This window comes from Anser anser (assembly GCF_964211835.1).
Source record: "Anser anser genome assembly, chromosome: 14".
NCBI lineage: Eukaryota > Metazoa > Chordata > Aves > Anseriformes > Anatidae > Anser > Anser anser.
Genome location: NC_139735.1, coordinates 6162686 through 6186136, shown reverse-complemented (window position 1 = coordinate 6186136; position 23451 = coordinate 6162686). Strand labels below are relative to the sequence as shown.

Genomic DNA, 23451 nt, shown 5'->3' with positions numbered 1-23451 from the left:
CACCCCCAAAAGCTCCAATTCTATGCAGAAATTTTGGAAACCAGGAGCTCATGGAGGGTGAGAGACAGATGCTGGTGCAACCTTGGCTACCTCCGCAGGAGGGCTGGGATGTTAGCGGAGGGAATTCCCAAAATGAGCACAGAGCCCCTTGCATGCAGCTGGTCCTGCCAGCGCTGGCAGTCGGAGAGCCCCCAGCAGAGATGCAAGCCCCCCAGCAGAAATGTAAGCCCCCCAGAAGAGATGGAAACCCCCCAGCAGAGATAGAAGCCCCCCAGCAGAGATGTCCCGTGCCTTGGGGACGATGTGTCCCACAACAGCTCGCCCTGCCCTGCCCTCACCCAGGGCAGTGATGGAGCAGGGCGCACCGGGGCAGGATGTCTCCTTCCAGCCAGAAGAGCAGGAAAACAGGCAAAACCAGCAGCTAAAACCAGCGAACCCCGTTTTATTAGCAGTTAGTTCAACAGGACCTTACATCAGTGACTGGGACGCTCTGAACGCAACCCCGGGGATGGGCTTGGACGGAGCCGAGGCGGGCAGAGGGGCAGGGCAGCCCCTGCGGCCCCGGGCCCTACAGAGGTTCATGCAAAAATAAAAGGGTGGGAAGCCCCACGGGGAGCGGGGCTCCATCATCCAGAAAGTGAAATGGGGGGGAAGAGCCCCACGGTTCTGCTGCTCCCCCCTCCGCCGCCTGGACGTTGCTGGGTGCTGGGCACAGCAGGGGCTGGCTCGGGTCCCCAGCCGCAGGGGGGCAGCCAGGGGCACCCCGACTTTGTCCTCGGGACCCCAAACGTCCCTGGGGCTGGAGAAAGCACGCATCCTTCCCTCCTCCCCATCTCCTTCTGTACCTTCGGCTGCTCCTCCGGCGCTGCTGTGGCTGCTGGGGGGGGGGGCATGCAGCCCCCTTGGTCCCTGCGGGAAGGGGGTGCCCGTCGCTGCACCCCGAGCCCAGGCAGCGCTGGGCTGCACGGCGCCAAAGCCCTCCCCCTCCACCCCGTCCACCTCCAGGGCTGCCCTGCCCGAGCCTTTGGCACACGCATCCCGCAGCATCCACGAGGAAATTGGGGCCCTTCCCCACTGCAACCCAGCATGGCTCAGTGTTGGCACTGCTACACTCACACACACACAGACACACTCACACACACGCAGCCTGGTGCATGCTCGCTGCCAGGGCACCCAGGGACGGGGCCGGGGACGTGCTGGCAAACCCCGCTGATGCAAGGTGGCAGCAGACACCCGGGCACACAGAGGGAGCGAGGGAGAGGCAGAAGTGGGGCTGCAGCTCCTGTACGCCACCACTGCAATACAAAGACACGTCTCCGCTTGGGAAACCTGCCCCAGTTCCCCCCCGCCCCCCGACCTTTGTCCACGTCGCGTGTAACAGCCAAAGAGACCACGTAAAACCCTCGGGGTTTAGGTACAAATTCTGGCACCGAATTAAAACAACCCCCTGCAAAATGAGAACGAAACGAGCCCTCCCCCCCCCCCACGCCCCGACATTATTAAAATACTTTTAGCTTTTAATATTCAAGAGGTTCGAAGTTCTCAGCATCCTTCTGACTGAAGTTATCTCAAAGTCTGCCCCGTCCCGAGGGCCCGCGCAGGTCGGAGGCCGCCGGGCGCCTCGGGGCTGTACCACAGGAACCACCACGCGTGTAAAACATCGCAGGGCAGGGGCTGCGAGCACCCCAGCCTCTTTTTTTCTGCTCGACAGCGGTCCCACCGCACTGCTCACGGACCGGGAAGAGGTGGAGGAGACTGAAGACGAACGAAGACGACCAACGAAACAGCATCCAAGTCTTGGAAACAAAAAGACGCCTTTCTTCCCGTTTTTAGAGCTGGGTTTGGGGGGAATCCAGAAAACTCCCGTTTCCTGCCGTTAGGGGCAGGGTCACTTCATGTGTCGGCTCTCCACCAGCTCTTCTCCTCTGCTCCAGCTCAGCACAAGTCACCTCCAGCACGCCCGGAGTTGCTCCTCCGTCATCTACCGAGGAGGCGCAGAACAGCTCTGACGCCGCTCGCAGGCCCAGAGGACTTAGGGCCTGTTTTGGGCAGAGAAAGAGGGAATTTGTGCCAATTCCCAGTTTCTCCCCTCAGAGCGGGACAGGAAAGGACCTCACCAACAGGCCCGGGAATTAAAAAGGAAGAAAAAGAAAAGGAAACGGATGTGGGGCAGGCGGAGAGGTCGCAGTGCTGGGACAGGAGCCCAGTGCCCAGGCAGCCTTCGGTGCAGCCGTCCTGCTCGGTGGCTGCCGGGGGCGTCCCCTCGAAGGCCGCAGCTGGATATTGCTCAGGGACGTGTTGGTGCTGGGGGCGGCAGCTACCTGGTGCTCTGCAGCTCCTCCCGCAGCCAGGTGGGCAGCGTCTGCCCCATTTTGTACAGGAGCTTGGAGAGCTCGATGTTATGGTCCCTGTAATAGTCCCGCAGGAAGGCTCGCGACTGCAAGGGGAGGAGAACGTAGACGAGGGTTAACGGGACAGGATGATGCACCCAGACCCGACCCCACCACCCAGCTCAGCCCTGCCCTGTCCCAGATCCCACCCCGCAGTGCTCTGTGTCTAGGACACAGCACCAGCAAAACCACCGTCCCGGGAGGCTTTCTGCGTACTCACATCCGAATCCATCTCGGGGTACTTCCTCCCTTTGCTCTTCCCCAAGCATTTGGTTTTCCCTCCTTCCAGAAGCTGACACCAGAATCCTTTCTTTGGGTCAAACCTGCGAACGGAGAGCTCTGCCTCACCCTAGGCACCCTGCCCGAGCCTCCACCCAGAGCCCCCCGCGCAGCGCGCTTCCCCGGGGCATGCGAGCAGGCTGGCTGGCAAGCCCCGCTGCCCGGGTGCTGCTCTGGAGCCTCCTTTTAATTAGCAGCCCAGCTAACATCTCATTAACGACCAACTTATACAACAGGTTTTCCATACAGCCACGCAACAAGCAGCCGGACAAAATTCATTTATTACTTACGCTGCCCTGCTGCGAGGAAGCACGGGAGCTGCGTGGGCTTTGGGCTGGTATTTTCTGTGCCCTTCAGCCCCGGACGCCCTCAGTACCCCGCAGAACCTTGGCCCACACTCAGGGTGGCCACACATGCAGGCAAGACCAGCACAGAGGCAAATTATTGTTTTTTTTCTAGGAGCTCTGAAGGCTTCTGCTTCCTATGGTGGACTTTAACGTCTGAAAGGCTCAGAGTGGGGTGACACCCGTGAAGGTGCCAAATGGTGAGCACCAAAAGCAGATTTTCAGCAACGGCGTGAGAAGCCAGGGCTCAACACAGGCACCTACGCCATCCGGGGCATCACCACAAGTGGTGCGGATGCAACCCTGAGCTCAGCTCTCAGCTGATGCTGCTCCTGGGCTGTCCAGGGCGACAGCACCATCCCCTCTGCAGCGGAGGGATAAAAAGAGCCAAGTGGGGTAGCCCTGCTTGCAGCAAAACCAGTGGCAGCTCTGCTCTGAGCTCCCAGGGGCCAGGTGCTGCCGCGGGACAGCTCTGTGCTCCTGTTTCCCCGAAGTTATGGGAGCAATGTCCTGCTCTGTACCCTGGGGAACAGCAGGTTCTCTCTCCAGGCCAAGGAAGGGAAAGCTCGGGGTGGGACTTACGCCAGGGTTTTGTGGTAATCGATGAAGTTGGTCACCCCGAGGAATTTCTGGACTGTTTCCATCACTTTGGCAGGTTCTGTTCGGAGCAGCTTGCCGTCCAGGACAAGAATCTGCGAGGAAGAAGGCAGGGCTGTGAGGTTTCCACCTCCCGCTGGCTCCCAGCCCTGCTCTCCTGGGGCATAACAACGCCTTTGCTGAGTGTTTTGCCACCTCAGAGCCAAATCTGCCACGAGTCTGCGCAGCCTCCCCTTTTGAATGCCAAGGGTGAACATGTCCAAGTGTTCACTTACCTTGGCTGCTGGAAAATTAAACGCAAATAAAAGTCAGAGCCAGGATCTACCCAGGACAACATGAGAGCTTCAGCTCAGGGCTGTCCAACCCACAGCCAGCCAGGATTACATTACAGCAATTATGCCAGAACCAGACAACTAATAGGCTTCATAAGGTTGAACGATGATGGAAAAATCATTCAGGAGCTGAGCAGAATTGCCTGATGTGGCCCGTACACCGCCAGCAGCACACTCTCCCTCCCCATGCAGGTCACAGCAGGGTCGGGATCTAGCCCCGATTACCCTTGAGGGCAGCTCGAAGCCAGGAACAGCTTGGCTTGCTATTTTTGTCCTGCTCCAGCGCTGCAGTGACGCTGGCGGGGTGAGCGGGGTGCGGCGGCTGCCGTCCCTACCTGGTTGGCGTGGAAGCTGTTGAGCCAGCGCTCGATGTGCGTGGCGTACCAGCCTGGCACCAGGCAGCGGTTCTGCAGGGTCCGGAGCTTCGCAGCAGCCTCAGACCCGGCCGTGATCACCTCGTGGAAGGTGTACTTCAGGGCTACCGGGTCGTCGTGGGCTCGCTGGTGCTGTCAAACACGAGCAAGACAGGTTTGTTCCTGGGGCAGTCAAAGGAACACCGACAGGACCCAAATCCCAGGCTGCCCACAAAGTGCTGCAGCTCCTCCTTCACCACCCTTGAGCTTCTCGCTCAGCTCGGTGCCAAAAATCAGGGATCCCGGAGCCACCCCACGTCCCACGCTGAGCTGGGAGAGCGAAGCTCCCGACCCACTGGGGAGCTGGGGGTGAGGCAGGGCAGGCGGCTCACCTGGTACCAGGAGTAGGCTCGGTCTGCAGGGTTGATGAGGATCGTGATCACTTTGGCCTTGGACAGCAGGGCCGCGGCTCGCCGGGGAGCAACTTCGGAGTCAAAGTAGTTGGCACTTTTTTCAAAGTAGAAATCGGAGGTGGTGTTGGAGGGGATGGGGAAGAACTCCATGTACCTGGGGGAAGGCATGGCGTGAGGCAGGCGGGCCGGCACCGTGAGATGCCCCCAGGCACGCCCCTCTGCAGGAGGCAGTCTCTGACCACCAGGCAAAGCCGGTGCTGGTATGAGCTCGCCCCTGCAAGGGGCAGGGCTGCGTGGGATCCATCCCACCTTGCAGCAGCCAGGCTCCCCCCCCAGCTCCTCAGCCAAGAGCCCAGCAGCTGCGAGGGTGATGGGAAACCCTCGGGCCACGATGCTCCCGCTCCCAAAGGGACCAGCACCCCCAGCTCTGCCCCCGTGGCAGGGAAACACGGGCAGACCTACCAGTCAATGCCCTTGTGATAGTTGTGTCCGTTGAAGAACTGGATCTCCTCGAAGGTCTCTGAGCTGGGGTAGTTGCTGCTCAGGTCCGGGTGCATCCCCAAGAAGAGATAAAGGGCAGTCGTTCCTTCAGACAGAGAAAACTAGAGCTGACTTGGGCCAGACCTCCCTCCCTGCTTTGACTCGGGTCAGCAGGGCTGCGCGGAGCTCGCCGTGGGGTGCAGGGAACCTGGCACGCCTCTCGACATGCACACAGCACGGGGGGTAGAGGGAAGTACCTGTTTTTTGAGGCCCGATGATGAGAAGCTTTGGGAACCGGTCACAGGTCTTTTCTTTGGACCAAATGTCTTTGTGCCGCTTGTCCTCACAGGGATCCTGAAACACAGAGGAGGAGAATCAGAGACAGGGCAGCCTGGACGGACCCTACACTGCTACACGGCTGCCAGAAATGTGCAGGGAGGCCACACTGCTCGGCGGGCAGGGCAAAGGACTGGGGTTATTTCCAGGTCTATGGGGCAAATTCTGCCCTGGCACTGCCCACAGAACCACAAAGAGGTAGAAAAACCACTTATCTATGGGATCACAGGAAAATGCAGGCTGAGAGGAACCTGAGGAGGCCATTCAGCCCAACCTCCTGCACAGATCAGGCCAGCTATCCCCATTTCCCTCTCCCCGGGGCAACAAACCGGGCTGCTCCCCCTGTTCCCTTCGCACAGGGCGTACCTGCCACAGAGGATCCTTCTCCTCGGAGAAGATCTGGAAGTATTTCTGTGCCAGCTGCACAGGCGGCAGCGTCTGCAGCTTCAGGTTGGTCCAGGAGTTGAGGAAGCGGACCAGGTGCTTGAAGGTGTACAAGCCCAGGCGGTCGTTGCCGTAGTTGGATAAATGGGTCATGAAGATGCTGATCTGAAGAGGAGGGGGTGGAGCAGGGGTTAGCAGAGCCTCACCCACCCCGCACAAACAGGCAGGGTGCCCCGCTCGGGCTGGGCTGGTTGGGGACACTGCCCTACAGCAGCACCAGGGGATGGCCCTGCCAGGCACGCCACGGTCCCCGGGCAGGCCGACGGCAGTACTCACGGGGTTGAGGAGCACCGTCAGGAACAGCTCGCCCCCGTTGATGATTTTGTCCAGCTCACTGGAGCCCCCGGGGTATTCGTTGTAGAAGATGGTGTGCGTGAAGAGGCCGCAGGTTTGCCGGGGGAGGACCTGGGGCGGGGGAAAGACGTGTCTGGAGCAGGTGGAGGAGACAGGGCAAGGGAACAGCCACACGGCCTCCTCCTGGAGTCTGGGGCTGGATCCCCTTCCTTCTCCCAAACTACAAAAGGGATCCTCAATCCCTCGGAGGTCAGGATCAGCTCCCCCGCCCCTCACCACCCTTGACTTGAATTCTGCTACCCACAAGGGATGGAGATGGACAGATGGAGAAACCATAAAGTGTCCTCACAGGAACTTCCCCTGTGCAGGGCTAGCAAATGTGGAGGGGGACACAGCCCCTCAAATCACCAGTCTCCTCCGGCTGGGGCTGAAGTAGCCGAGCCACCCAGAAACCACACAGCAGGATTTTGGCTGTGGAGACAGAGGCGAGAAGCATCAGAGATACAGCCTGGCCACCTACCATGATGCCGTTGTGGATGAAGCCACGGCGATAGCGAGCAGGTTTCAGGTGGGGGTACTCCTCCGTGCTCGTGACTTTGATCGACCAAACCTGCTTCCAGGCTTCGTACAACTGCACGTGGACGGGGTAGACACCCGAGTGGTGGGGGGCCACCGCGTACCCCATGTCGGTGGGGATGCCGTGCTCCTGCGGGGAACAGATCGGGGACCGGGTGACCGGGGAGATCCCAGAACCACAGCCTCCCGGCTCAAACCAGCCTCCCCCCAAGGACTGCCCATCCCCAAGCACAGACAGCCCGCCTGTGCCTCGGAGAGCGAGCAGGGCAGGACTGTACCCGCGCACCCTCTCTTCACCAGGGCTGCCTCCAGAAAAGGGGGTCCAGGAGCAGACGTGCTGGGTGGACACACGCTCCTCCCGGGCCATCCTCACCTCTGTCGTTTCTGCTTGCACCAAAGAAGCCAGCACCTGCAAAGCCTCTCAGTGGAGACTGAGCAGCCAAAACTACACAGGACTGTAACGCCGGTTTATAGCAGCAGATATAAAGCAACTTGGAAATTTTAAGCTGGACACCTGCCCATCTCTTTCAGCGCAAGTAGAAACAGTCCAGTCCCTCTCTTTATTTAAGCACCTCTAATTAACAGCCAATGAATTCAGGTTAGCTTTAAGAGCCATCTCTCAGGCCATAGGACCCAATTTATCACTACTTGGTCTGCCTTTACTGGATTTGGATTGAAGACAGTCATGAGAAAATCAGTTGATCACAGCATGACTTGGTGTCACTGCTGACTTTATCCAGGCCTGATAAAGGACTTTCCAAGAGGACAGACAATCCCCAAGCAAGCCAAAGGTCAGAGCCTGCCCTTAGAAAGCCAACGAGGCCCCCAACACCTCGGCCTGCAGAGGGAGCTGCCAGCAGTCGGAGCCTCCCAGACGCAGCCGCGCTGACCTCGCTCCGGGATGCCACAGGGGCCAGCGTCAGTGCACCATCAAACCACACCGCGCTGAACAGAAACCTCAGCCTTGGTTAAGATCCAAACCCAAGCGGCTGCTTCCCTCCGTAGCGCTGTGGGTTTGATCTCTGCGTTCCCACTAACGCCGCCCCAGGGCAGGCAGCGGTGCTGGCCACGCGGGCGCAGCTGCAGCGGCGCGGCCGGAGCTGAGCAACGCGGGGACACCTCCACAGCCCAGCCGAGGGGCCGCAGAGGGTCAGGCCATCCCCTCGGGTTCTTCAGCCTACAAAAGCTCTTTGTAACCCCTCGCCCCATCCCGCCCCCCCGCCCCACGAGCACCCCCGCCGGCGGCATCTTACTCACGACAGCGAATTTCTTGTTTAAGGTCATCTGCTCGGCCAGAACCGACTGGTTGTGGAAGAGGTGGGGCTGCATGTGGCTCCACATGTGCGGGAACCACCAGAACTCCTTCACGTAGGACAGCAGCAGGTCGTCGCCTTCGTCCTCGGCGTCAGTACCTGCGGGGACGACACTTGCTGTCACTGCAGGGTATGCGGAGCTAAAGGGAACCCTGAAATAGGGCAGTGAGCAGCCCGCACAGAGGCAGGGCGTGGGTATGAGGTCCTAGCATGGGGTGCCTGCTGCAAGGGGTGCTCTCAAGGCAGTGGAAAGGTTCCTGGACAGGAGCTGCCCCACAGAGACCCCACCTCGGCTGCCCGGGCAGGTTGCTGGCTTCGCAGCACAGCCAGGGCAGGGGTGGTGTCGTGCAGCCCCTCTCCCTTCCCTGGCTTCACAAAGCAACGCCCTCGCCCGCCTCACCTGTGTGGAAGAATTTCCCTGAGTATCCCAAGTTGAAGGTGAAGTTTGGGATGTGGGTGCGCAGCTCGTTCTGCGTGTCGAACAGCGCCTGCGAGGGGGGGAGAGAGAGCACAACGGCCTCAGCCAGAGGCAGCAGGGGACAGCTTCACCACCAAACCTGCAGCAAAGCACACGCCAGGGCACGAACCTTTGCCCCTGAAAGCTCCGGAGAAGGCTGCAGCAGCAGCCCTGGGGCAGAGGATGCTCTGAGGGCAGGAAAACTCATCCCCGGAGTCTGGAGCATCCCAGACCTGGCGCAAGCTCCCGGTCTCACCCCAGTCCCACGCAGCCCCTGCCCACCCAGCCAGGACGTAACAGCAGCACCTTGACATCTTCCACCTTCATGCGGGTGCCCTCCTTGCCCACGAAGATGTCATCGATGTCCACCAGGATGTAGCGGTCGAGGGGCAGCGAGAGCCTCTTGCCCGTCAGGAAGGAGACGGCGTCCACGAAGACCAGCTTGTGCAGCCAGAAGCTGAGGTTGTTGCCAAAAAGCACCCTCTGGATGCCGTCGTGGAGGCCCAGGTCCTGCATCACCGTGGTGTGCAGCGCCGCGTCCACGCTCATGTGCGGGATCGACTCGGCCGACTTGGTCTTGGCCAGGAGGACGGGCTCGTAGGTGGAGTGGTTGGACTGGAAGACGGTCCAGTCCTCGCCGGGCAGCACGCCCTTCTCCACCTCGCTGGGGCGCGTGATGTACAGCAGGGGCGACTTGGGGTTGATGCTGCAGTCCTTCAGCGCCAGGTTGGAGTGGAGGAAGAGGGGGAAGCCCTTCAGCTGCGCGCTCAGCAGGCTGTTCTCGTTGGCCTGCCAGGGGAGAGACGGGCGAAATGAGACAGGGCAGAGACAGAGAGGCTGGGGAAAAGGGCATTTAAAGAAGAGCCAAGCACCACGTAGCTTTGCTTTTTATTCTTTCTGTTCTGTTCTTCTCGCTGCTGTGCTCAGCCCCGCCGCCTGGTGTGGCTCTGCAGGGGGCAGGAGGCTGCTCACCTCCCCTCCGGGAACAGCTCCTGCCCACCCTGGGTGTGCAGCCCCAACCCTGTGCCCTTGCCAGGTCCCTTCCCCCTTATCTCCCTCACCTGCAACCACCTGCAAACCTGCCCTTCCCATCCCCTGCCATTCCCCTGCAGCGCCTCAACAGGACAGGACCCGCGAGGGGAACCTGCAGGGGGACGGCCTCGGGCCAAACTCATCCCAAAATCAACACCCGTGGCCACACTCGCCGGCTCCCCTCGAGCCCTGTCCCCGGCCACACCAGCTCGGCCCCGTACCTTGAAGAAACCGATGATGCCCACGCCGTACTCCACGCAGTACTTGTCCAGCAGCTCCCGGTTCCAGGCGTCCAGGTTGACGTACTTGAGGATGTTCTCGTAAATGATGAGCGCGAAGCGTCCCCGGTCCTTGTCGGTCAGCGTGGGCATGTCCCCCTTCCCCGGGGCGATCTCTGTCCTGTACTTGAAGCGGCTCGACTCCAAAATGGCCACGATCTCCTGGCCCAGCTGGGAGTAGAGGCTCTCCACGAACACCAGCACCAAGGGGTCCGTGCGGGAGGAATCGGCCACCTTGAGGGCCTTCAGCGGGAGCAAGCGGGAAGGGGCGACCTTGGGTTCATCGCAGTCCGGCCCCGGCACGTCCCCGGAGGGCTCCAAGCCCCGTTTCCACCCATATAAATAATACGCCGAGACGAAAACACTGAGCAGGCAGAAGGCGAAGAGCAGGAGCAGCACGACCTGGGGAGATACCTGGCGGATACCCCTCCGGGCCCTCGCCAGCACAGTCATCCTTGCATCCACGGGCGAGTCGGGGCCCCCTCCCCTGCCCGCTCCCCTCCCCTCTCCAGCCCCAGGGGAGGGGAAGAGACGTACACCGCCACCACAAAAAAAAAAAAAAAGGTAAGACGAGATCGAGTAACGCTACCACTAATAAATTAAACTTCCAGCGGGGCGCCCGTGCGCGCGCAGGCTCTCTCTCCCCTCCAGCAGCCCGGCGTCCCTCGCCGCCCGCTTCATGTCACCATGGCAAACGCGCCGAGAGTCCCCGCAGCCAGCCGAAATCCCCACGGCAGCAGCGGCCGCGGCCCCACAGCAGCTCCATGGCCTCAGAGGGGCGAGGGGGCGGCGGGCGGCCTCGGCGCGGCGCTGGGCGGCCGGGCGGCCATGGCGGCTCCCCGGGGCTCCCAGCTCCCGCAGCTCCGCGTGCTGCCCTGCAAGAGAGAGGGGGGAGTGAGAGGACGGGGAGGGAGGGGGGCACAGCCAGCGCCGACCCACGCCGCGGCGTTGATTTACGCGGGCGTGAGGTTCTGGCAGATCCCTCGGAGAGGTGCCGGCGTGCCGGGGCTTGCAGCGAGAGTGCCTCGAGCTCGCGGCGGCGTTGGGATGCCCGCGTGCCGCGAGGCCCCGGCGCTGTTTGGGATGCAGCGGGGGGGGGGTCCCCAGCAGCCCCCACCCGGCTACAGGAGCCGGCCGAGCCCTTCTAACACGCAGTGGTCCCACTCCTCCCTTCCCCGCTGCGAGCGCGTGGCCCACACCCTTTTATTCTGTGCTGTCTCCGGCGCCGGTCGGGTCCCTCGGCGCACGCCGAGCGCGCTCCGCACGCACCGTATCCGCTTTCTCCCCCGCTTTATGGCCGGGCTCCTCTCCTCCCACGCCAGCGGGCTCAGCGGGGCGCCCAGAAAGAGCCCGGCTGCGGCAGGAGCAAAGCAGGCAGAGGGAAACCAAGCACCCCTTTTAGATCCTGCCAGACCCCGCCGGCTCAGCCCGGCTCGCGGGGACCCCGAGCAACAGGAGACGGAGGCCAGAGGCACGGCGGTGGCAGGGGGACGAGGAGGGAGGCCAGGGGCTGGTAACGGGGATGAAAAAGCCCCTTTAGACGGCCGGGATACTGCTGCCCTCCTCGCCCCGCGGCTTCCTGGCATGTCCCCGACCCGCGGTCCCCTCCGGGCATGGCCGGTGGCAGGGGAGGGATGAGGGCAGGCAGCCAGGCGCCGCGGGCAGATCCCACCAAGGCCGGCAAGACAAAGCCGAGGGGAAGGCGAAGGCGAGCAGGAGCGTCCACGTGGAGCCAAAGGGACCTTGGGAATTTTTCTTTTTTCCTTTCTCTGCGAAAGGGCCGCTTAAGAAAGAGGAAGAAAAAAGTGCAGACACCACCTGCACGGAGGTGAAGGTGCCTTGGGCGGGGAATACTGATTCTGGCAGGGCATTTCAGGGGGAAAAACGAAAAAAAAGTGGTGGAGGGGATGAGGCAAAGCCCCGCTCCCGGGGCAGAGCTCCCCGTGGGCAGGCTGCAGCTCCCTCGGCACCACAGGAGGGGTTTGTGCAAGCGCAGCGTTACGGGGGATTGGGAGGGAGACAAAAATAGAGCGCCGGCATCCCGACCGCGGTGGCAGCTGCGGAGGAGGGATCCGTCCCTCGCCCCTGCCCGGAGACGGCCCCAAAGGGCAGCCCGGCGCCTCGCGGCACACCTCGGCGGGGCGGCGGGGCCACGCACAGCTCCGGGCTGAGCCCCTTCCCCGAGGGAGCAGGCCGGGAGCGCAGCCAGGCAGGGCTGCGCAAGCGAGCAGCAACCAGACGAATCTAATCCGGGCAGCGACGGGATTAAACGTGGCCAGCTGCAGAGTAACGGGGATTACACGCTGCGACTTTGCGGGGTAATCCCGTCATTCCTGCCCTTACCTGCAGCGAGGTCTGCCCCGCGCCCGGGCTGTACCCTAAACCTCCCGGCACGGGAGAATGAAAAAAAAAAAAAAGGCCCAAAGTTTTGGGGAAAAAACCAGCTTCCAGCTCCTGGCTGTGCAGCGCGGCCGTCCCGTGGGCACCCAGACACGGGGCGCTGAGGGGAGCGGTGCCACCTCCCCGTGGGATCGGGGCGGATGAGCAGACAGGGGACATGCTCAGGTGCCCAGCCCCAAATCCCGCGGGCACCCCTCGCCCTCAGGTCGGACCGTCGCACCGCCTCCCGTCTCCCAGGGCCTCTTCTGAGAGCTTTTAATTAGGGTCCCTGGCGGCGCGCGACGATCAGGCTTTGGAGACGCGCCTCCGGGAGGCGCAGCCCGCGCCTCTGTCCCCACGTGCCTGGCCTCGGGGACACCCACCGGGCACGGAGCACCCTCCTGGCCAGCTTTCCGCTCACCCTTTACCCTACAGAGATAAGCGCCAAGCTGAATGCCTCCCTTCTGGCCCTGAAATGCTCCGCTGGCGCTAAAAATACCCCGCGAGGGTATTTTCTCTCCTTAATTTCCTCCCGGTTTCAAAACAAACAAACCAACGACATTCCCCTTCCCTTCTCCTGCCTCCCCGGGGAGCGAGGCTGCCCCGCACCCAAGCCCCCAGCCCCACGGGACCCCCGGCAGCCCGGTGCACGACCCCAGACCCGGCGTCCCGGGGGGCCGGGAGCCGCAGGAATCCTGCTGCACCGGTTCCGCGCTGGGCTGAACCCCGCCGGGGAGGGAGCTGCGGCACGGGGAGGATGCTGAAAGGCTTCGGGGAGACGCTGCGGGGCTCTCCTTGTGCAGGCAGGTGCTGGGGAGCTCGCCGCCTCCTCCCCAGGGAGCTGGACGGGAAGAAAACACGAAACTTAATGGAAAAAATCGTTAAAAAAAAAAATAAAACCGCTTTTGTCGCCAGGATTTATTTCTGCTGTTGCTTGCGGCCACCAGGAGTAACCCAGCAAGGGAGGAGAGGATGCAGAGCCGCCGGCAGCCAGGCCCGTGCGTTTGGGAGCACGGCACTGTCGGCTCCCATTGCGTGCCTGCCACGGGTTTAGGTCCAAGAACAGAAGTTGTTCTACACACCGACAGCCTTGCTCTGTTTTTCTAAAACAAAAACGGAAGCATGAGAGTAAAACAGAGAAAAAAAAATAACCAGAAGAGCTGGCAAGGTGACAGCGGGAGCTAAACTTCCTTTTAACCTGATTTTCAGAAGCTGCTCAGGTGCCCCTTGAACCCCACGGTGGTTATTTAAAAGACGCCAGCCGAAAACTGCGGCCTGAGTCCCACGTGCAGACCCCACAGCCCAGCACTGCGCCCGGGCACCGCGGCACAGAGCGCTGCCAAACCGGAAAGGACGGCGGGAGGAAGGGCTGCTGAAAACGCCTCCGTCCCTTCGGCTTTTGAATTACAGAGCAAAGCACTAAAAAGGGGGGGGGGACAGGAGGAAGAAAGCCGCTCCCCCACGAGGGGAGCGCCCCGCACGCCGGCCCGGCCCGCTCCCGGTTGCCGGCTGGCTTAGCGCCGGCGCCCGTAATCCGGGAGCCTGACAAACAGCATCAGCATCACAGCCGCTGGCCGGGGAGCGGCGGGGCAGGACGGGGGGGGTTCCTGCCTGGGGGGGATGAAAGGTGCCGTGGGGGGGCTCTCAAAGGCGCCCGTCGGCTGCAGCCTGCCCCCCAAATATACGCAAGGAAGCGCGAACGGATGCGGAGGCGGGAGGAGGGCCGCCGGGCCCCAGCAGACCCCCCCAGCGGCCTTTGATTTCTGGGGGGTGCCCCGGGTCCAGCCACAGGTGCAAGCAGCGAAGACCCAGGTGGTTCCCGAGTCCCCATCTCACACAAATCAGCTGTCCCGGCACCACCACCCGGGCACGGGGTGTGAGCGCCGAACCGAGGGTGCGACGTGGCCGAGAGGAGCTGGGCGGCCAAATCTCCCCCGTGGCTCCCTTGCGCGGCTTTGGGAAGGGCTGGAGGGCAGGGAGCGAGCACCGACCTTCCTGGGGGGCAGCCCCCAGACCCACAAGGGCAAGGACCCCGTGCCCGGACCCCAGCTCCAGCAGCTCACAGATCCCATCACTCAGACAACCCACAGAGACGTTCCCCAAACGTCCCACCTGCTCCCACCAGCACCCTTCGGAGGGGCACCCCGGGCACTGCCGCCCCTCAGAGCGGCGTCCTGCCCCCCCCAGGGACCCTTCTCCCTTCTGTCCCCCCAGATTTTGAGGCGGGGACGCGGCCCCGGGCTCCCGGAGCCCGCAGCAGGGCCGGCACGCCGGATAACCGCCCCGCTCCCGCACGTAAGCAAGCCCGGGGGGGGGGGTTAAGCCTGGATGGACGAGGATTTAGAGGCACGACGTTAAATTGCGTTGCTCAGCTCAGCAATTTGCAATCGCCTCTGCTTGCTCCGACGCTTCCCTTTGCACATCCAAGCTCCCTGGGGTCTCGCACAGCCCCGCCGGCACCCCAGGGACCGCGGGCGACCCGCGGCAGACGCACGAAGCCAGCCCGGTTCCCGTTAAAAGGTTTAAACTCCCTCTCCAGGGAGCTCCCTTCGCTCTGCCGGTAATATTTAGAGGGCTGCGGATGTGAAAGCACCGAGCTAAGCGCGTCCTTGGAGGGGACATTAATGCCGCGGCATTATTCGCGAGACGACCGCGAGCTTCAGGCGGGGGAGCCCGCAGAAACGAGGCGGCCAGCGTGAAAACCCTCCCTTCGCACACCTACGCCTGCCCCGTGCCTTATCGGCCGCTGACTCGCGGAGGCGGCGATCCAAGCTGCGTCTGGAAACACCTCCCGGCCAGGAGCGCTGGCGCCGGGGGGCTGGGGGGGGAAGAGCCATTACAAGGTGCAAACGCAGCCCAGATGTGCAGACCCCTGCCCGTCCCCGGCGAGGGGCTCCCGACGCCAGCCCCGCGGCGCTTTGGGCCCAAACGAGCTCGTTTTGGCCAACGCGGCCCCGCCGGTAGCGAGGCGAGCTGCGGGGCCCGCTCGCTATCGGAGCGGCTCTGTAGGGCCCGATAAGGGACGGCTCAGCCGCAGATTACACGGGCTGCTTAAGTGCTCAGCAAACAGTAGTTACAGCATGCCGGGGACGGAGACAAACTGCTTACCGGCAGGGGCACGGCCCGAGCCCGGCTTGCCGTAGGACGCTGGCATCGTTGTCCCCAACCCGGTGCCCCAAAAGGTGTGAAATTAAAAAAAAAAAAACAAAGGACGACGGCAGCCACGGGCAGCCCCCAGCTCAGGAGGGCAGGGACACGGCTCAGCCTCCTGCCACCGCAAGAGGGGAGGCACCGAGACGAACGATGCGCCCAGTAAAACCGGTCGGGTCTTCACATAACAGAAGTTATTTTTGGCCAAAGCGTCTGGCTCCGAAAGAGACGTTTTTCACCCAGAAAGCCCTGTTAACGCTTCGGTTTTACTGGAAAAGCTAACGTTCTCCTCGGGTTTTCTTCAAAAACCGATCGTGAAGGCGTGTCTTTTCCCGCAGAGGGAAGGGCAAGCCGTGTGCCGGCGCGTGCAGAGCTGCTGCAAACACTTGCTGAATTTTTGGGGCTGCGAGGGAGAGCCCCTCCGCTCTCGGTGCCAGGAACCCCCGGGGGGGGTCACCCCGAGCCCCCTGTGCTTGCGAGGCCGGCCTCACCAGCCCTCAGCACCTCCCGAGCGTGCCAAGGTCCTGCCCCGGTTTCGGGGAGCGTCCCTGCCCTTCGCCCCCGGCACGTCCCGCGGCGCGGGCTCGGCTGCCCGGCGCGGCGAACCGCGGCTTTCCGACGGAGGCCCTCCTTCCCGACCCCGCAGCCCTGCCACGCGTCACCCTCCGGGATGTGTGCGGCAGGTCCTCGTGCCAGTTATCCGCCCGTCTGCGAAAATGCCTGCGTGACACAGGGCCGCGGGAGGGCTGAGACCCTCCTATCCCATCACCTGGCCGCCGCTCCCCATTCACTCCACCCCGTGCCTGCACGCTCGTGACACCCGGCACGATGCCCCCCAAAACCTTCCCCGGGAAGCCCCCGGACACTTGACCCACGCCTCAAAGCGGCCCAAACCACGGCCCGGGCATCCTCCTGGCTGCCTTGATTTTCCTCACGTCCCAGCACCAGACAGGCAGCCCCAGCACCGTTTTTACCCAAGGGAAAAAAACGAGGCAGGATTTGACGGCGACGTGATTTTTGGGGGTTGGAATTGGACGATCTTGAAGGTCCCTTCCAACCTGAGCCATCCTCTGACGTGCCCGAGGACAGCACCCGGGGCTTTGGGGACTAAAGCCACCTCCAGGAGGACAAGGCCAGGTTATAATCGGGGCTACGCCACTGCTCCCCCCTGGAAAGGCTGGGGTGCTCTGTGGGTTCCTCTTCCTCGCGTGGATTTTTCGCCCTTGAAGCCTGAGGAATGCCTTCACTCACGAGGAACGGGTGTTAGGAAGCGGAGCTTGGGGAATTCTCCCGAACCCTAATTGAAAGAGACGCTTAACGAGGAGAGTTTCCTTTGTCTGTTAATTGAAACAGGTTCTTACTGACAAAACTCTCCATGAATTTTAAGTGGGTTCACAGGGGGGAAAAAAAAAAAAAATCCCCTCAATGAATCAGATTTTACTGCTTTGAAATGCGCCGTGTCGGTTCTCGCGCTTCTCCGAGTGTCCAAGAGCCTTTCTGGATGAGCAGGGTCTGAATTTCAAGCACTTTCGAAAGGAAAAGGACTAAAGGAAGATAATCTTCCATGAATTTTTAGACTTCCCTGGGAGCAGGCAAGGAGGCACACCGTATTGTCACCTGCTGTGAGGACACCAACCCCCCAAAAAACACCGACTGAAACCCCCCTAACGCCACCCTTTGCGATTTCCAGCACTGCTTGACCAGGTTTTCCCCGGAGATTCGCTGGTCCTACTGGAAGCTGAAGAGGAGGGAGGGCTTAGCTCAGGCTCTGCACGGCTTCTCCGAGGTGCTCGATGCCGCTGCTGGGCAGCGGGAATCCCACAGCCCTCGGCCAAGGCAGAGCTCCCCACGTCCCCGCTGCTGCCCGGGCAGCGCTCCTGGAGCGGAGCGAGCCCCAGGGTAGGGACCAGCCGCTTTGTTTTCCTGACAGCTCCCCACGACGGGGAGCCAGACATCTGGAGGAGACCAGCCTCACCCACTCGCGGGAGACCCACCAGCTCTTCTGGGGACCACGGGCTGTCCTGCCAAGCGCTAACCTGGCCCCGAAACGTCACTTCTGCAAACGAGCGTCCATAAAACCGCAGCGCAAAGCGACCCACGGCTTCCCTGGGAGCTGCTCCTGGAGAACGACGACCCCCCGGTGCTGGCGGCTAGAAGCGATGGCTGCGGGGATGCAGCCCCCCGCGAGCTGCCCCGTCCTCGCAGAGCTTTCGGGGATGCTCCCTCCGCTCTGTATCCACCCTGCCTCTGCTCCCCGGGAGGAGCGCTGCCTCCGAAGGGCTGGGTAAGCTCCGGGCAGGCTCTGGCTCCCAAAATCCAGTCCTCTGGGGCAGGCTGGAGGGATGCTGCCCGGCCCAAGGTCGGGGGCCAGCCCAGGCAGAGGTCGGATCTTTTCTTAGACCGACGGACGCAGTTGGAAAAGCTGGCACGGCCGGGGCACGCAGGCATTCCCCAGGCCCGGGAGCACATCTGTTTTTTCCTAAAGGTATTAGTTAGGCTAATAAAAGACATTACCTCTCCGCGCAAACTTTGCCACCCTCAAAATGTACCCGAGGCTGCAGCGCTCACCAGCCCAGGAGAAACACAAACGGAGACCGGGAGCAGGTGCAGGGCACAGGAGGCACTTGCAAGATTTATTTCCACCCTCCCAAACATCACGGGCGAAGCCCACGTTTGTCCCCCATAAGTGCGGCATCGGGGCTGCTGGTCCCCAGGCCGCCTCTTGTTCCTGAGGCTGCAGGAACCCGGCAGGATTCCCACGTGAAACCCGTTGCATCAGCTCTGTCCTGTCCTTCTCCTCTTCAGGGGCTCAGAGCAAACATACGAGGGGTGAACCAACCTGCGGCGTCCCACCTCCGCCCGGTGCTGCCTCCGCCTGCCCCACGCTCCCCCCAAGGCCAGCGCAGCCCAGGAACGAACGAGGCTGTTGGAGGAGATTTAGCACAGCCCGAGCCGCACGTTCAGCCTGCAGGCACCGACAGCATCTTGCAGCCGTATTTCAGCCATGCTCCCCAGGAGCAGGACTGCGCCGTTAACCCCCTTTGCTTTTTCCCCTCTCCCAACACCGCTTCACGCCCCGTCTTCACCCCCAACGCCAAAGCTCCAAGCCCTAGGGCTGCGGGTCCTTAGGAGGCTGAGAAGGAGCAGATGGTTGTTGGGAAGGATCTCTCTTCCCCACCAGGGCCCCGCAGGAAGGAGCTCACCCCACTACAAGGCACCGCTGCCAGCGGGGAGGACGCCTGAACCGAGCAGCCACCAACCCCAGCCCCCTCGCTGCCCAGCCTGCAGTCGCGGGCAGGATTCACGGCTCGGGATCGATTCATCTCCTGCAAGCCCTGCCATTCCAGTCGATGGCTTTTGCAGGAAAACAAAATGAATCATAAGCTACGGGCTGCCCTCTCCCTACATCCGCGCCGTGACTCACCCAGCCTTGCCAGGGGTCCTGCGGTGACGGCCGCTCCGCTCCTCCGCGCACGGGGACGGGCACGGCGAGGGCGTGCGGGGCGCCCGACACACACGCTCCGCTCCTCGCGCGGAGGCACTCGGGGACCCCGAGGTCTGCGACAGGCCCTGAGAAAGCAGCAGCCGACATCGGCTCTGCCCAAATCCCGAGGCGCGACACCCTGCCCCCTCCTGCCCTGCACCTGGCCCCGAAACCGCCTGCACGCACGGGACAGCGCAGTGTAAAAACGCAAAAAGCAACAGCAGCACCTCAGCCAAAAATAGCCCCATACCGAAGGAGCCCAAGGGTAGGCCTGAGGTCCAGAAAGTCCACTCAGGAGCAGGGCTAGCACCATACCATAGACTGGAAACCGCAGCCCTCCGTGGCCATAAAGCAATTGCAAGATATAGGACCCCAATATTTTGTTTCTCCCTGCCTTGAGTCCTACCGTAATTCTAGCAAGATCTAAGTCAACAGCCAAAACTAAAAGATTTAAATATATATATATACACACGTAGAAGGCAAAATCCCCCAACCAACCAACCCCCTTATGTCCAGCCCCCCTCCCCGAGTCCAGCCCCAGCTGCCGGGGAACCGCACACCACCGCTTCGCACCTCGCTACCTGGCTCCCCCCTTTTCTTGACTTCCTACGACGAAGAGGCAGCCGAAAACACAATTTCCAAGGAGAAGCAACTTTATGGGGCTGACACGAGGCCGTTAAGCACGCACAAAGTGTTTGCCCCGTGCAGGGGAGGAGGGTGGAAGGCGCCTTCCCTCGCTGTGCTCCGCAAAAACTGGTGCCCGCTGGCAGGAGCACCAGCACGGAAGCCAGTGACACCTCTGCAGCAGGGACACGCTCGGTGGTGCAGTATTTCACCACGACACATCACTGGAAAAAGAAATATTAATCATTCTCTCTTCGCTCCAGCCTGGTTTCTGACTTGCGAGGCATCTTTCTTCTTCTGTTGCAGTTACCACCAACAGCGCATGAAAATCCGTCCTGTTTTAAAGCGCCGACAGCTCGACGCGGAAAGAAAAGGGAAGAAACAAAACCACCTCCAACAGACAGCCTGTTTAACTGGGGTGGGTTTCCCATCCTCACCCCAAACAAAAACAAAACGGACCCACCAGCTTCCCAAAGACGCAGGAAACGGGAAACAGGGGAAACACGCAGCGCGTTTGAGCTCTGCCAGTATCACCCGTGCCCTGCCAGGCCCCGCGCCGTCCCCCGCCGCGGCCAGCAGCCCCGGGGATGCAGAACCGGGGGGATTTGCCGGCTGCAGCCCGCAGGTGGGCTCGCACAGCCGGGCAAGGCGAGCCCGCAGACAGTGGGATGGGGTCTTGCGGTGATGTGTACCCACACACCGACACTCCCACAAAGGGGCATCCAGAAACAGAAGCATCGCCGTCGCCGCCTTCGTCATTCCCCAAAATAAGCGCTCACACGGGCGGAGAGAAGATGCTCGGCCACCCCGCCAGAGGCCGGCGAGGGTTTTTTTTCCTGTCCTATCAAGCCACGCACGTTTTTCTCTATTGTTTAATTTCCTTCTTCTCCACCCACGGCAAGATCACTCAGAAGCGAGGAACTTATTTCCTACCGAATTCCTCCCGGCTGTTTGATTTGGAAAACACCATCTTCCTCCGCCGTGCTCCCCGCGCGCAGCCCGCGGGAGCAGGCACGGGGCCGCTCACCTCCCTGCTCGCGCCTCGGCCCCGGATGAGCCAGCCCAGCCCCGGTAAAACACACTCTTGAGATTAAAGTAACAAAGATGCTGCTTTGTTGCAGGAAGAGCTGCTGTTTCAAGGAAGAGCTGCTGTTTCAAGGCTGCCGCTGACAAAGCGGCGCTGCAAAGCGCTGGCTTCCCAAGCCTGCGAGCGCAGGTGGTGCGAGGAGCCAGCAGGGACGTGGGAAGGGAAAGCCCCTGCTCGCAGGAGGACCCCGGCCCGCCAGGAGGGGGGAGCTGACCCCACGGATCCCCAGCACCAGCCTCGAACAGAAGCAAAGCCTCCAGGTGACAGCGAGAGATGGCCAAGCTGCACGGCTTCGGCACCGCTGGGAACCCCAGGCCATCCCCCACCGACAGGGGACAACCTGCCTGCACAAAGGCAAAGGTGGAGTCAAAAAACACAAGACTTTGGGGGAGGAAAGAACACAGCTATACATTAAAGCTCTGGGAGTTCACTCGTGGCTGACTAAATACCGGGATCTCCTCTAGAGGGGATTATAAGGTGCTTTATGGAGACTCCAGCCAGAACAGCAAAGCCTCGCCAAGTGACTGGAGTGGACCATTACAGCGGTTCTTGGCTGCGCTGTTCTGATCTCCTTTAATCCTTTATTATTTTTAATTAACGTCGCTTACGCTCTTCTGGAGTGGGGATACCACAGGCCTTACAACCCACGCCTTTTGCGCCCACGTTGCAGCTCGGCTCTGACCTCTCCCAGACAGTTTGCATCATCTCCCCGTACTGCGGTGCCTGCATAGAGGTCAGGAGTCCTTCAGAGCCCGATGCCCGGGCAGCTGTGGAGCGAAGGCATTCGTAACCACCCTGCACGGCTCGTCCTGCTTCCTCTGCTCTTCCAGAGCCCCCGGTGCAGCACACTGGGGATGGAAAGCTTGAGAGACACCGAGGGATGCGAGGCCTGATGGAGCCAAGAGCTTGGCGGAGCCGCCAAGTTGCGCTGGGAGCGGTGGGCTTGGGGAAAGCAAGCTCTGCTCCTCGTTACCCCTCGCAGAGCACCGTGAGCTGGGAAGCGGCAGAAATAGAGGAGGAGAGCCCAGCCACCCAAACGCAGGCCGTGTCGGGGGGGCTGGCGGCACGGCCGCCCCCTCGCCCCGCAGCCCCACGTCGGGTCTCGGAGGTACGACGGGCCGCTCCCCACACCTGCGGCACGCAGCTGCCTCACCCCGGCCATCCCGGGGGGGGTTCCCCGAGCCCCACGGCTTGGCCGGGCGCTGGCTCCACGGGGCAGAGAGGCGACAGCGGGCACCGGCGGGATGGAGAAGCACGGAGCCAGGCTGCGGGTCCGCGGGTGACTCCGGTGTGGGTGCTGAGCTGCCGGGGGGGGGGGGGGGCTTCCAGGCACGGCTCCCCCAAAGCGGAGCCACGACGGGGCGAGGCAGAGCCCACCGCGGCCAGCACCAGGACCAGCACCAGGACCAGTACCAGGAGCACCGGGGCCCCTCGGCCTCGCCGGCTTCGAGCCCCGGAGGCAGCACCAGCAGCAGCAGCGGCAGCACCAGGCCGGAGCTCGGCGTCCCCGGGGCCTCGCCGCCCTTTGTCTGCGGGCCCCGCTCCGCCTGCCTCCTGCCTCCCGGCCCCCCCCGCTCCCGTTACCGGCCCCGTACCTGCATGCCCCGCCGCGGGCCCCGCTCCGGCTCCGCTCCGCCCCGCCGCCAGGCCGCCGCCGCCACCACCGCGGCCACCGCCACCGCCGCTCGGCTCAGCCCAGCCCGGCGCGGCCCGGCCCGGCCCGCCCCGCACCCAGCGCCGCCCCCGGGCCCGCCCGGCTCCCCGCCTCCCGCAGCCTGCCCCCTGCGGGCCGCCACGGCCGGGGCCGGGCCCCCCCCGGTGCCTCCACGCCGTCAGCACGGGGCGAGGAGCCGGGGTTGCCCGCCCCGCCCGCATCCAGCCCCGTTTTCCCCGTCAGTCCGGCCTGGTGGCCCCGCTCGCGGCCCCCCGGTGCTGTGTGGGGAAGCCCTGCTCGTGTTCTGGTTGCGGCTCTTCTTCGCCCCACAGCAGGGACAGGCAGCAGCGATCAGGGGTCTCAGAGGGAAGCAGCATCCCTGAACTGCAGCCCGAGCCCAGCACCCCACGATTTGTCCCCCTAAACTCCCGGTCTGTCAGCTCTACCCACCCCGTGGTGCTGGGGAGGAGGTCCGCGCTCAGTCCCCGTCACATCGAGGAACGGGGTGTTATCTTCAGCTACGCCATAATCTCCCCACAAAAGGGTCCCAGACGACCCCCCGGGCCTGGGACATGTTTGATCCGCTCAGCGATGTTCCCGTCGGGTCCCTTCTCCCACCGCTGCTCCCCAAGGCGAGCGTGGCGGGGTGTCCTGAAGGGTACGGCCCCAGCCGCGCGTTCGGTGTAATTGGCGCGTCAGGCTGCTGTCTCCCACAAAGAGCCCTTTTATCTTTCCCCCTGTGCGTGTGTGCACACTCCACGTCAGATTTTTGAAGCCAATTAAGCCTGAGGTCATCCCCGTCCTCCTCCCCAGCTGCACAACCCAGGGCTGATCTCGAAGTGCTGCTTCATGACAAGTTCCAGCTCTTCCACCCCGACTCCAAGGCGAGCTCAAGGTGTGCGTCTGAGTCAAGGGCTGGCTGCCTCCAGGACCCGCGTGCACACACAAATTCCCTTCGTTCCTCAGAGAGAAGAAAAACAAGCGTAACACAGCAGCTTCCAGGGGCTCTGCAGACACATGGAGACACAACCCCACAGGGGAAAGGAGCCCATGCTGATCAGTGGCACGAGCTGCCGGGGTTGGGCTCACCAGCACCCATCGTGCGGCAGCAGAGGTCCCCGAGCAGGGCTGTGCCCGCCCGTGGTACGAGGACCC

At 62.5% G+C, this 23451-nt stretch overlaps 1 protein-coding gene across 1 annotated transcript; it reads right to left on the bottom strand.

Annotated features, from left to right (window-relative positions):
* Positions 1 to 422: 422 nt before the first annotated feature.
* Positions 423 to 22371, bottom strand: NDST1 (N-deacetylase and N-sulfotransferase 1). Its single transcript, XM_083798854.1, has 16 exons — positions 22238 to 22371; positions 9862 to 10793; positions 8915 to 9397; positions 8552 to 8639; positions 8096 to 8250; positions 6783 to 6968; positions 6245 to 6373; positions 5891 to 6073; positions 5446 to 5542; positions 5171 to 5294; positions 4688 to 4862; positions 4278 to 4448; positions 3596 to 3705; positions 2611 to 2713; positions 2322 to 2437; positions 423 to 2039 (listed from the first exon to the last, which is right to left on the bottom strand). The coding sequence occupies exons 2-16, from the start codon at positions 10369 to 10371 to the stop codon at positions 2033 to 2035; spliced, it is 2637 nt and encodes an 878-aa protein (XP_083654980.1). The 5' UTR covers positions 10372 to 10793; positions 22238 to 22371; the 3' UTR covers positions 423 to 2032.
* Between the last annotated feature and the right edge of the window lie 1080 nt (positions 22372 to 23451).

What these genes read in the sequence shown, in the direction of transcription:
- NDST1 (XM_083798854.1), bottom strand. Translation starts at nt 10,371, where the DNA reads ATGACTGTGCTGGCGAGGGCCCGGAGGGGTATCCGCCAGGTATCTCCC. An exon ending in TGAAGGTGGAAGATGTCAAG is followed by an intron (nt 8,640 to 8,914) that starts GTGCTGCTGTTA and finishes CCCCCCTCGCAG; the next exon opens with GCGCTGTTCGACACGCAGAA. An exon ending in AGGGAAATTCTTCCACACAG is followed by an intron (nt 8,251 to 8,551) that starts GTGAGGCGGGCG and finishes TCGTCCCCGCAG; the next exon opens with GTACTGACGCCGAGGACGAA.